This window comes from Eucalyptus grandis, chromosome 6 (assembly GCF_016545825.1).
Source record: "Eucalyptus grandis isolate ANBG69807.140 chromosome 6, ASM1654582v1, whole genome shotgun sequence".
NCBI classification, from domain to species: Eukaryota; Viridiplantae; Streptophyta; class Magnoliopsida; order Myrtales; family Myrtaceae; genus Eucalyptus; species Eucalyptus grandis.
In genome coordinates, this window is record NC_052617.1 from 3,609,954 (window position 1) to 3,622,926 (window position 12,973).

Sequence of the window (12,973 nt, forward strand, 5' to 3'; positions counted from 1 at the left end):
ATCATTAAATAGTGAAAAAAAAAGTGACTAGTTTCATTGAACTAAATTGGAACCGATCACCCTTACACGTGGCAACTTTTTTCACAATTTGGTTGTATCGTGACTTCGGCGAGCCATGAGTCAATCGTTCGCGCAGGCGTGGCAATCTTACATTCATTCTTCCGAGCGTGACGAAGACACGCCAATCGCCAGTAAAATCCGTCGGCTTTTCTGGAAAAAAAAAATAGAACACAAAACAGAAGAAAACAAACGAAAGAGTAATGCCAAAGCCAGAAAGAATTAGACAGAAACCGGGGCTTATCATCTGGGAGGGCATTTCAGACCAGTTTACACACGTGTACGTACGTATATACGTGTTTCGTCGAAGCTTTGCTGAGTTCGGCCTGATGTCATTCCGGCCGGAGACGTTGACTTGTTCTAGAGAACGAGAGAGGGATGGTCGAAAAAGTCGAACGCGGTGATTCCTTGCGGGTCTCATGGCGATTCCTGTCCTCGGGCGGGGCTTGGTGGTCACACGATTCATCGTGTGTCTTCGGGCGGAAAGCACGTTTTCGATGAGAAAAACTAGGGCTTACTGTTCGACTCGCCCGTGACCAATCAAAGTCAAAACACGATTCGTCGTGTCCGCTGTTGTTCTTCACATTTTGAGGGTAGTTTCGTGTGGAAAACGAAAGCACGCGGAACCAGTCGTTTCAATTAATATCAGAGTGGGTAAGCATTAATTATGGAGGATGAACTCGCAAAGGAGGAGGAGGAGGAGGAGGAGGAGGAAAAAAAGGAGGAAGGTCCAATTTTGTGAATGTTGGGGTAGGAGGGCCGTCGTTCCTCTCTAATACGGCAGCTACCCTACCAAGCTTAAGTCCGACTCGACTCGTGTATTTAGTGCGCGAAGCTCAACTTCAGCTTGAACGAGTATTAATTCTCCTACCTGGGCTTAACTCGATTGGAGAATCGAGACACCAGAGGTCAACTTGAGCACGATCAACTTATAAATGAAACTCGAGCTCAGGCTTAATAAGCTTGGACATTATGTGCTTTTAAGTATTTCGTGTCAATTTCGGATCAATATTGGATGTTTTTGGGAAGATATTAGAAGTCTAGACATGCTTGTTAGGCTCGTGGCCGTAAGGAGCTAAGTATTAATAAGCTTGAGCTTGACTTGACAAGATAACTGAGTAGCTTGAACTCGAGCTCAACTGAAAATATGCTGGTTGATCTAGAGTAGAGGAAAATTGTCCCAAATGTCATGGACATATTATATGGCAGCTAATTTAACCTTAAACTTTGTAATTTGACCAATATAATCTTAAATCTTTTGATAGTTTTTTAATATAATACATTCAGCCAATTTATGTCGAAAATTACTGCATGACGGTCTTAACTAGCACTAACCATCCAACATGTGGCATGACTAGTAACTAACATGAATATATTTTTTTCTTCTTCTTTTTTTTTTCCTATTCAATTGTCCATATTTTTCTTCGTTGGCCACAAGTGAGTAAGTCGTGCCCTTGCCGGTTACAAGCAACCTCGACTTGGTGAGGGGCGTAATGTTTAGATCTAGGCAAGGGTGTCACTCAGCAAATTTGAGTGAGGGTCGTGATGCCTCACTTGGATTTGGGCAAGGGTCATTGTCCATTGCTAAGGCCTCGATGACCTTGCCAACCAAAACTTAAGAAGATGAAGGAAGAACATATTGAAAAATTGAAAAAATTCCTCAAAACAATGTTATTTTAAGCCTCATCGAACACGTCAAGGATTTCCGGCTTAAATTGGGTATAAGAGCTATATTGAAAAGTTATTGAAATTTTTAGGATTATATTAACCAAATTAAAAAGTTTACGACTGAATGATTACCATACAATAAGTTTGTAACTTTTTAGACAATTCTCCATCTCGAATAGTCATATGGACAAGCCCGAGTTATTATGAGTAGCTTGATTTAGTTTCACCCCTACATGCATATAATCTCACTAGAACTATATATCGTTAAAATATTCAGGACTATTTGGCCAAATTAGATTGGAAAGTGTAGAACTAAATGAAACGTTGTCCAATAGATTTATGATTTTTTAGACCATTCTTCCTCTCGAGTAGCCATCCAAATAACTCCGAGTTATTTGTAAGTAGCATGGCTTGATTTCGCCCCATGTATATATAATCTTACTACAGATGTGCACAAGAACCTATAGATCTTATAGACCCTAAGGAAACCGACACGGTCTAGTAGGTTTCAAGGTGGTTGCAAGAGCTCGTATCTCAGGTTTAATGTTCCAAAATTTTGAAACTAGTGAATAAAGGGTACGCTCTAAAGTTTGATGTCATACCACCCTATAATATATGTAGCTGTAGAATGGTATATAATGCCATGTATACTATTTCTTAAGTATATATACTTATTTAATTGCGACACTCTCTTTTTCCTTTATGAACGTTTTGCTTAATTGATCAGTAATCTGCAACTCCATGGAAAAAAACAAATCACCCGGTTCTACCCTCTCTCCCTTTCTCTGACGGGTTTGTCTCTCTTCAGTGAGCGAACGGTATGTTTTAGTTCATGCTCTCAGTAAAATGTGATGGACTTTTATGTGAACTCATATATTCAAATAATTAATTGGTAGAAGTTGATGTATATCAATTTTTTTTCCACTTTCTAACGTTAGTATCATTTTCCAACCAAAAAAAAAAAAAAAAAAAACGTTAGCATCGTTTCATGATTATATTACTATTACATAATTTTTTTTGTAATCTATGTTTTGGTTAAATGTTCAACGTGTTAATTACCTTACAAAATTTTTGTCAAAATGAATTATTTTTGAAAAAGTACAAAATATTATAGGATACCTCGAAACCTATAGATATAATTCAAGCACAAAATTTTTGGTTAGAGTGAATTGTTGTCTAGTCGAGCTTGGTGATTTGGTGCTGTAATTAGAGATCCTCTCCCGGCTACCTCGTCCAACAGTCCCTTTGTTCAATTCTGACTATACCATGTTGATCATAATTAGCATGCCATAAAATTCTATTCATCAAAGATCCCTTTGACATCTGAATTTCCGTGATTCCCAAGCAATCGGTCCTCTTTTCGCAATTTGTGGCACATTAGAGACAAGACCTGGCCTTCGCGGATCCGATGCTGGTCGTTTACATATAATGGGCATAAAAATTCAAGGCATGCGTGTTCAGATGGTCTAATCTTCGACAACCATTGAATTTTTAATCGGTCTCGAAGCTTTCGATCATCGAGTACGTCATTGCTGTGCAGGAAAAAAAAACATTAGAATTAACCAGCCGCGAAATTATCGCGGTGGCTAAGTCAACTACCCCGAGAGATTAAGGGCGCCAATGAATTGCGTCGACCAAGATACCCTTCCTTCCGTTGGCATTCGGCTTCGAGAAGATGATATGAGCTTCATGTGAGGTAAAGTCAAAGGAGCACAAGATTCTATATCGCCTGCTGAACTTGGCTACCGTGATGTACTGTGAAATTTGAGACTTATCAAAATGAGCACGATTTTTCTCCGCAACTTGGATTACATATGATGTGTGGACAAGAAAATGAAACTTTTTTTTCTCGATTTTCCACCTAGGTTTCATTCCTGAAAATAGTTTCCAACATGGACTTCATAAAAAAACTAAAAATTCCGACATTTTGAAGTCTCAAGAAAAAAAGCAAAACTCTCTAAGATAATTAAAAGTATAATTGTTAACATATTTATTAACAGAAACAAAGAAGTGTATTTTTTTTTTTTTGAAGATATTGTTTCTGTATTAAATCTATTTTTCGATTACTATTCTATATCGAAATTTTTTAAAATTAATCAATATTAAGAAACGAGTTTTTATTTATTTTTAAATAAAATTATTCATCCTAAAGCGGCGGCAGATGCAATTTGATGGACATGGGTTCAGATAGTGATGTGATGTATGGTGAAATGACAGTGATGTGATGTGTGTAGAAATGATATAGATCTAGTTTTTTTTTTTTTTTTTTTGAGTTCTTTAAGTGCCCCCACCCCATTCCCCACGAGATACATGTTATTGAATCGACTGCCTTTTTCCAGGCCGCATTTCCACGAATAATTCCAGGGCTTTTCTCTTTCTAGAGATCCCATTTCATTACGCTTTTAATATCGTCGTTTTCCAATTTTTTTTTTTCAAAGGTCATGATGAACAAGCAACTTCCGAAAACTCAGTGAATTCAACCTCGAAATCATTCGTGTGGCTCGGTTTTTCCCCCCTCGACGGGGGCTCTAAATAAATGTACCAAGTCTCGGTTACCTTCTCTCCAAGAAAGTCAAACAAGACATGGTCATCGTTAAGAAGATTCTACCCGCAATTTTTTTTTATTCGTGAATTCGTCAAACCTTGTAGCTTGACCGCGTTGGTTGATCTTGTCCTCCAAGCCGCTCTCTCTCTACTTATACGGCTCTTCTTTGAAGAGATCAAGCCAAAACACCAAAATCCTCAGAAAACATAGCTAAGCAGACCTCCCTAGTTTCTCAGATGTTGACCCCTTTCATCTGCGGCACTTCCGCTTTCCATCCGGAGGAAGACGACCAGCTGGACGGCACGAGCCCTTGCTCGTCGCCGAGGCGATCGTCGAGGAGGAGCGGCCACCACAACAACAAGGAGAACAAGAACCCGTACTCGACTCGCGGGCTCGACACGTTCGAGGCCCTCCTGTCCGACCTCCAGGAGAAGCGGCAGAAGATTTACACCCAGAAGGGCTCCGGCAACATCTCCCTCGTCCGGTTCGCCTTCACGAGCTCCAACGACTGCGTGCCTATTGTGGTCAAGAAGGATAAGGCTAACAAGCCTCGAGATCACAGGAGCAAGACCAATGGTCCTCGCGCTACCGGGGACCAGGCGGCAAGAAATTCGGACGCCCATCAGGATAAAAACTTACCCGACGAAACTTCGAGCGAGGTTAAGAAAGCGAGTGAGACGAAGGCGGATCATTCGGATAAGAAAGCGAAGAACAAGAGCCTTGAGTGGGGATTCATGAGAATGAAGAATTGGAGGCGGCCTTCGTATTACATGCCCGTGGCTATCGTATTGATTCTGCTGTTCTTGGCCGTTTTCGGGCGGTCGGTCGCGATCCTGTGCACCTCGATCGGCTGGTACGTAGTGCCCACGCTCCACGCCAGGAGCTCGAGCAGTTCGCAGAAGCCGGCGACGACCAAGAAAAAGGAACTCGGCCGAAGATTGAGCGAAAACAAGATGGTGATCAACAATAACAGAAGGTCTTCCTCTCCTCCTAATAACAGGAGCGGCAACAATTCCGGCCCGGACAAGTCGGCCGACCGCCACGGCCACCGGAAAAGCTGGTGAAAGCCTGGTCCGAATTCGCTAAATTCCCAGTCCCCCCCCTGCACACTCTTTCTGTTCTTCTTCAGGTGTACAAAGACCATTTTGACTTCGCTGATGCATAAACCTTTTTTCTTTACGCTCTCAGCTTCATCTTAACATGTAGGTCGGTTTTTGATCCGCGATCTCGAACAGTTCGTTCTCCGTTGTAATCTTGATAATCAAGTGTAAATTACGAGTATGTAGGCGATGTATTAGGTCAGGGGACGCACCCCATGTCATGTAAGAACTGTAATGGCATGGTGGTTTTGGTTAAGAGTCCAGCGAGAAGCTTGCTGATCATCAATGAATAATGGGATTTGCTACCTTCTTCATTTCGTGCTTCGTACGTTCTTGTCCGAAACAGAAACCGATCAGAATACGTATGCTGATTGAGAATCAAGATTTGGTATTGGCTGACTGACGGGAAGAGGAGGTGATGAGGAAAGGTAATGTCCGTTGAACTAACTGACCAGACAACTGCATACCAGATTCTCGAACTGCAAGAGCTGGTGTTCTTGCCGTACCTGGGGACTTAACCGTTCTAACTACATGAGCAGAACTAGAAGTGTCCAGGTGCCTCCATCGGTAAGCGAGAGGTGTGTATTCCTCGCGCTACGTTTCAGTTCAGATCACCCCGTTTTGCGCATTCTCTCGAGGCGATTCTAGGAGGAGTATGGGCTTTTGTGATTCAGTAATTACCCGATCAAGATTTGCTTGGAGGCTCAAAAAGTCTCAAATGCTCCGAAAAACAAAAATGACAAGGAAAATTAGGTTAAGGCTACGGCATTTCTATTAATGAATTGGCACGGGAGATCAAGATTTTTGGAGACAGAAGAATCACGAGATGATTCTAATGCCTAGTTAATTAACTTCTCTAATTGGACAATGTTTTATTTGGAACCTCGCATTATCTCTCTTTGAAAAGCTGGAAAGAGACGATAAGTGTTGACGACTCTTTCTGGATGTTATCATAAGGACCCCATATCCGTTAAGATAGAGTCGTAACTATTTTGTGTTTTCCCAACTCAATAGTCCGACACTTATGAAACCGTCGCCATCAATGTGATTAATCGAGTTCTGAAATGTGATACAAATAATTTGGCATATCTATCCATCTTAGCTCCTCGGCAGGAGGAAAACGAGTTCATGGGGCCAGGGTTCAAGAGAGGGTGGGACGTTTTGTCAAATCCCAAATGGGACCGTTGCTTCGGTAGTCTATTTAATAAAGGAAAACTAGAGCACACCATTTGTAATTTTGTCAAGAAAAAGACAAAAGTACGGCCGCATAGAATTTAGGCAATTTACCTAATTCGTTATTATTAATTAGGGGCTTCTAGATGTGTATATATATAAACAGATGAATTTAGGAAGATGTGCATGTTTATTCCTTGATTCCCTTTTCTAGAAGTCCGATGACTTCCGGACCAATCGTCATTAAGATTTGCCGATAGAAAATGTAAAGTTATGGCAATGATTCTGGATGGGCATATTGTCTGTAGCTTATTTAATTAGCATATCAAAATGGAAAGCAACTTCTTTTATTTTTTAAATGTGAAAATACCAAATTAAAAATAACAATTCGACACGATTATACATGAATAATCATGCCAATAGTTTAATTTTGATGGGTATGTATTGTGGGCATTGTTTTCATATGCTATGTCTATATCTTATTATCATATTATCGATACTTCGAATGTGTGCCACTTATTTATTAATCATCATACTAAAAAAGCAAGACCAAATAGAGAATGGGGCGTGTCCCCACCACCACCTCCACCTTATGCCATCCGTCATTGGTGGCCTTTGCCCCTCGACGACTTCGCCGGCGTCGCTTCATCGCCCCTCTAGCAGAGACTAACCCCACCAACTCTATTCTCTCCTTAGCTCGTCTCTCCCTCTGTTAATGCCCATTCCGTCGTCCCTCAACACTCGTCACATGCCTTATTGGTAAGTGTCCCAAGATCTTGTACATTGCAATTGGTACTGTTGCTGCCTGCGAGGACGAGGCGCATGGCATAAAAGCTGAGAATTGAGATTTAGGCTTGGAAATTGCTCGAGCACGATTCAAGCCTTGCTGGGCTTTTCGAAGTCGACAACCGTTTTCCAACCCCGAGTCAAGCGATGAAAGTACCGAAGAGGGGAGGAGGGCGAAATAAGGAGGGAGAGAGGAGGGATAGCCATTTGACGGGGCACACTTGGAGGCCGAGGCGACGTCACGGGAGGAGGCAGGGGCGGCGGAGGAGGCGGCGGCGGCGGCGGCGGCGGCGGCGGCTCGTTAAGAGAAGAAGATTTGGGTTAGAGTCACTCAAGAGATCGAATCACATGCAGGCCCAATAAAAGTACAGGAGCCCAGTTCAAATCTCCCAACACTCCCCTGCATTGGGCCGGTAAATGTCGGCCCATAAAAAGGGAAAAAAATAAAAAACTTGGAATTCTCGAATCATCTTCCTCCTTCACCGCCGCCGTCCTCGTCGTCGTCGTCGTCGTCTTCTTCTTCTTCTTCTTCCTGGGCTCGAACCAGAACATTTCGCAGACGCCCTGAATCTCCTTCTTCCTTCTCAAGTTCTGAACTCGTTCGGAGCTTTGGAGAAGAGAGAGAGAGAGAGAGAGACGAAGAAGATGCTCGAAGAATGTGGAGGGACATCGAGAAGAGAGAATCGGGCGGACTCCGCCCACGTTCCTTCGCCAGCCGGGTCAAATCCAGCCGCGTCGCTTCCCTCCACCTCTCCAACCACAAGGACATCGTCTCCCCCCACAAAGGCTCCGTCAACTCTCTCCAGGTCGGTGCTCCTCCCCCTCCTCCTCGCCGATTGCGGATTTTGCCTTTTCGCCGCGCGTTCTTGTGGTCGATGCCGGTTCGATTCCGGCGGCCGCTGATGCTTCGAGCTAGGTCGTGATCGAAAGAGTTCGTCGCGGAGCAGTTTTTTCTGTATTTCGTAGCTTTTTTTCTTGTTGAACTGGAGAACTGATAAGGAAGGGGAAATGTGAAGTTGGAATGTGATGTGATGCTGATCACTATGGAGCAGCTGCTCCACGCCTCTCTCGCGTTCGAAACCGAAGGGCGTAACTCTTCGCTGCGTTTCTCGTCTCCGACATTGCGTGTGCCCGGCTGATGATGTTGCGATGTTACGTTGGTCTTGGCAAGATGTTAGCTTGTTAGTAATTATGAGGAGCTTCGATTGTGGAATGCAGGTTGATTTGACGGAGGGCCGCTACCTGTTGTCCGGCGCGTCGGATGCGTCGGCTGCGGTTTATGACGTCCAACAACCGCAGAAGCTCGAGGGAGGTGGGCTGATCGCGAAGCACAGACCCCTCTTTGTCATTGATAAGCAGCACGAGCACCGGCATAAGTATGCAATTTCCTCGGCCATATGGTATCCCATCGACACAGGGCTTTTTGTCACCGGCTCGTATGATCACTATATAAAAGTCTGGGATACAAATTCAACGCAGGCAAAGGCTCTTTCTGTTCTTCTTCCAGATGCTTCTTGGGATTTTTCATTTTGCTTCTGTCGTTCCTATTATGTTTCCTGAAAATCTTTGTATCTTACACAGGTGGTGATGAATTTCAAAATGCCTGGGAAGGTTTATAGTACTTCCATGTCCTCATTGGCAACGTCTCACATGCTAATTGCTGCTGGAACTGAAGATGTTCAAGTCCGACTGTGTGATATTGCCTCAGGTGCATTTGCTCACACGTTGTCTGGTCATCGAGGTACACCAGTTGTTTTAGTCATTTTCTTCAACCAGTTTCACTTTATGACAGTTGAACTAGATCTTGTTCTGTTCAGGACCCCTTCCATTTGATAATCTTCACGTGTTAGAGTCAGTTTCTTCTTGTCTTTTGTCTTGTTGCCAATGATCAGTTTACCTGCCCTGAGTATGTGGGGTTAAAGAGATACAGCATACAGAAGCTACCCTCCATTAGTTACTACTCTTAGTTTACCCTCTTGAAGATATGTTATGGTAGACATGAATCTATTGCTGTTTCAAAAGAACCCTCACCCTTTTCTATAAAGAGCTAGGGTAATTGTCTCTCACTGAAACTTGGTTGGTCTAGGATCATCTAAGGAGCACACCATTCAGAACCTTCTATAAGCAAGATTTTCATCAAGATAAGACAAGGTGATGGCTCCACAGCAAATCTTGCATCACAGTTTCTGAGTGGTTGCTCAAGCTTAAATAAAGGTTTTGCTATGTTTTTACCATTTCACAGTCTCTCTTTTGCTGTTTCTGTTAAATATATTACATATTCCATTTATGCTTCCTTTTGATAGGTTAAATAGCAGCCAATTGCTTGCATGGACTATCTTCTGGATGTCCATCCTCCATGCTTTGGTGAACCATCTTAGTAAAAAAATCTTATATCCCTCCAATCTTTTTGGCTAATGAAACAAGCACTTGTATATAACAGGTGAATGAATGTTTTGGCTGAAAGGGGAAATAAAGTAGTATGCGAAAGAATTTGATGCTGCACTATAGCTAGGGTACCTAGTGCATATAACTCATCCTTTTCATGGTAGCAGATGGAGTAATGACAGTCCAGTGGTCTAATTCTAGCGAGTATGTCCTGGTAACTGGAGGGTGCGATGGTGCAATACGCTTTTGGGATATCAGACGTGCAGGATGCTTTCGTGTCTTAGATCAATCTCACTCTCAACTTGGAAGGCGGCCACCTCTTTTGGAGCGCTCTGCAATGACAAAGGTGTTTGTGTCTTGCGTGGTGACTTGCATCTGCATTTTGGTGTGCCTTCCAATAAAGCGTGAAGATCACCTTTATCTTGTTTTGGTTAATTGACTTTGTGTTAGCATCTAATTTCAGATTTTTATGACTATTCTTCAAATAGAATTGCCTGGAGTGGAGTCCATGCCCAATACTTGTCCTCCTAACTATCTAATATGAATTGTTACTAATTTAGTACATCAAATAGTGGTGGTTTCAAATGAAAATGTTAATGAACATCTAACTTGTGGGGGGCCTGAAGAAATGTCCTCAGTGAGAGATCCTTTTTTTTTCCCCCAACGTGGGGAAAAAGATTTTTTTATTTGTGCAAACTACTTTTCAGTTTATTGTCTAAATCTTCTTTGGAAGAACTGCTTTTGAAGTTAGTTGTTTTTAAGTTAGTTGGCATGAAGGCTGCCCTCTGGATAATTTTTTTTTCCTTATTCAGGAAACAGAGAAGGTTTAGCATAGTGAATAGGTTGTTAATTCACAACAATCATTGAGCATCCAATTAGTTGGACTGAAAATTGTGTTTCTGAATATTATTTGAGTATTAATCTCAAGCTAGCAGGTTTTTGATGATTCTTATATCTGGTTTTCTTCTTTTGATATTTTCTTTTGTTGACTACCTTGCTGGGACATTTGGACAATGACATTCTTGCACAGGGTTCAACTTCTAGATCATTGTCAGGAGGCCAAAATATGTCAAAAGCGGCAGTGCTGTCAAGGAAATCTTCCCATGGAAATGGTAACAAGCATCCAGGTTCAAATAGAATTTCTGTGAAGGGACCTATTAAACACAGGTTACATCCAGGGATGTTGTCTGGTCAGGATCGTGCTACTGCTCATTATGGTGCTGTCACTGGGTTAAAAGTATCAGAAGACGGCATGTACCTCTTTAGTGCAGGTTCAGCTCTGTCCCATCCCAAATTGAACCTCATCTAGCAACTAGCATTAACTTACAAGGATTTTATAGCACAGGATAACAAGTTGTTTGGTTGGCTAATAATTTCACAATGTTATGGTTTTTAGAAAAATATGCCTTTATTCTATGGTTGGTCAAACATTTTGCCATAATTATGTTTTTCATTGGCGCAAACTGGCCTCAAACATGTTCCACTTTTAAAAACTTTGTCAGAATCAGTTGGTGATCTCTTTTGTATTCGTTGGTCTCAAGTTTCATGAGTTCTCAGAACTAGCATTATAATTAGTCATAGAACTTTCTCCTTCATGAATCTGTTTGATAACCACATTTAGTGCTGAAGTTCAAACTTTTCAGCACTTCATGTTATTAATTTCAATCGAGAACCAGTAGCTACACATATCTTAATTGATTGGTTGAAGTCAAAAATCACTTTATGTGATAAGTGAAAATGACTTACTTAATTGGTTAAGTGATATGATGGAAAGTAAAATCTTATTGATTATATCGTCAAAACACGCCAATAATGTTCACCATTCCATGTTTAATAAGAAAACAGTAATATTTTGTTAGTTAACTTTCAAATGGTATTGGATAACTTATCTTTGTTTTCGATACTTAAAGACTTCAGTGCTTAATCTGTACTCAGATTTTGCATCACTTATTTTTCAGTTTATCAAAAGAGCCAGCTAGACATTTGTGATTGCACCTTACCTATCGATATTTATCTCCCTCTCTCTGTCAGGTTCTGATTCGAGATTACGACTATGGGACATTGAATCAGGGTGCAACACGCTTGTAAACTTTGAAACAGTGCGCCTGCAGACAAACAAGCCCATAAGGCTGTCGATATGCGAGGATTCCGCACTTGTTTTTGTCCCGTGCATGACAGGTGGTGAAAGTATATGATACCTTCCTTCTTTTTCCCTACGATTTACTTGGAGAATTAATGGGACAATTAAATTAAGCTTCCAATTGCATTCGATAGGCATTTAATTTCTGGTCAGGGAAGACAGTCTTCACGTTTCGGGGCCACTATGAGTATGTGAACTGCTGCTGTTATAATGCACAGGATCAGGTAAAAATGGTCAATCTCTGCATTGTTTGTCAGTTGTACCATATTGGACTTGTTACTCCATTTTATGTATGATAATGTTATCTAGAAGCTGGAATATCGCATAAACGTGTCTTCTTTTTCCCCCATGAAATAGGCATCTCATCTGCCTCTGTGAATTATGTGTTGGTGCGGATTTCCTACCATTTTATTCCCGTATCACGAAGTTCTACGGATATTTTTATAGAATCTTCATTTTTTTTCTTCCCTCAAGGGGTGTTTCATAAAGTATATTACGCATTCTGGTTGTTGACATAGACAATAATGCCCACAGGAATTATACACCGGCGGCAACGATAGACAGATACTTGTATGGTCACCATTCATCTCTTATGAAGCGGTACGACCTTGTTACTGAAGTGTTGAGTTCATAAGTTTGATGGAGCTGTCGATCTGTTATTCACTTGAATCATACGTGCAGGACGAAGGAGCTACAGGGAATGAGGACTCATGGAGCGATTGACGTGCATGGCTCCTCTACCTACATTTGTATAGACCAGTTCTATGCAATAAAAGTATTGAGTCATGACTGTAATTATTGTAATCTGTGTACAGCCAGGTTTAATCTGGCTTTCATTCATTGCAGCCCATTCTCTCTATTCCGAGGAAGGACAATAAACTTGTCGAAACTGGAAATATTTGTTAGTCTCTCGAATATCTCGTTTCATTAGACGAATACAGGCCGACATCATCCGAGGGACTTCCTCGAGTAAATGGTGCATGATGCCGCTCTGTTTCTGTAACTCACTTTTCTCCACTGACTTGCCCTTTTCAGTCCTGGTCGAGAAAATCAACTCGAGGTCTGTTAAATCGACAATACATTAACAAGTGAACCGTCCAGGAAATGAATTCCTATTCC

The 12,973-nt window shown here is 41.7% G+C and overlaps 2 protein-coding genes across 3 annotated transcripts; both read left to right on the forward strand.

Annotated features, from left to right (window-relative positions):
• The first annotated feature begins 4,233 nt into the window (after positions 1-4,233).
• On the forward strand, positions 4,234-5,675 carry LOC104447789. The gene has a single exon (XM_010061504.3). The coding sequence runs from the start codon at positions 4,507-4,509 to the stop codon at positions 5,332-5,334; it is 828 nt and encodes a 275-aa protein (XP_010059806.3). The 5' UTR covers positions 4,234-4,506; the 3' UTR covers positions 5,335-5,675.
• Positions 5,676-7,794: 2,119 nt separating this feature from the next.
• LOC104447788 (WD repeat-containing protein ATCSA-1) lies at positions 7,795-12,857 on the forward strand. 2 transcript variants are annotated; one of them, XM_039315731.1, is made up of 8 exons: positions 7,795-8,135; positions 8,548-8,808; positions 8,911-9,070; positions 9,882-10,060; positions 10,745-10,985; positions 11,746-12,078; positions 12,389-12,454; positions 12,536-12,857. In XM_039315731.1, the coding sequence occupies exons 1-6, from the start codon at positions 7,986-7,988 to the stop codon at positions 11,907-11,909; spliced, it is 1,155 nt and encodes a 384-aa protein (XP_039171665.1). In that variant the 5' UTR covers positions 7,795-7,985; the 3' UTR covers positions 11,910-12,078; positions 12,389-12,454; positions 12,536-12,857. The 2 variants fall into 2 exon arrangements, with proteins under 2 accessions (XP_039171665.1, XP_039171666.1); XM_039315732.1 differs by lacking the exon at positions 12,536-12,857 and having other exon boundaries at positions 11,746-11,901; positions 11,989-12,078; positions 12,389-12,440.
• The last annotated feature ends 116 nt before the right edge of the window (positions 12,858-12,973 follow it).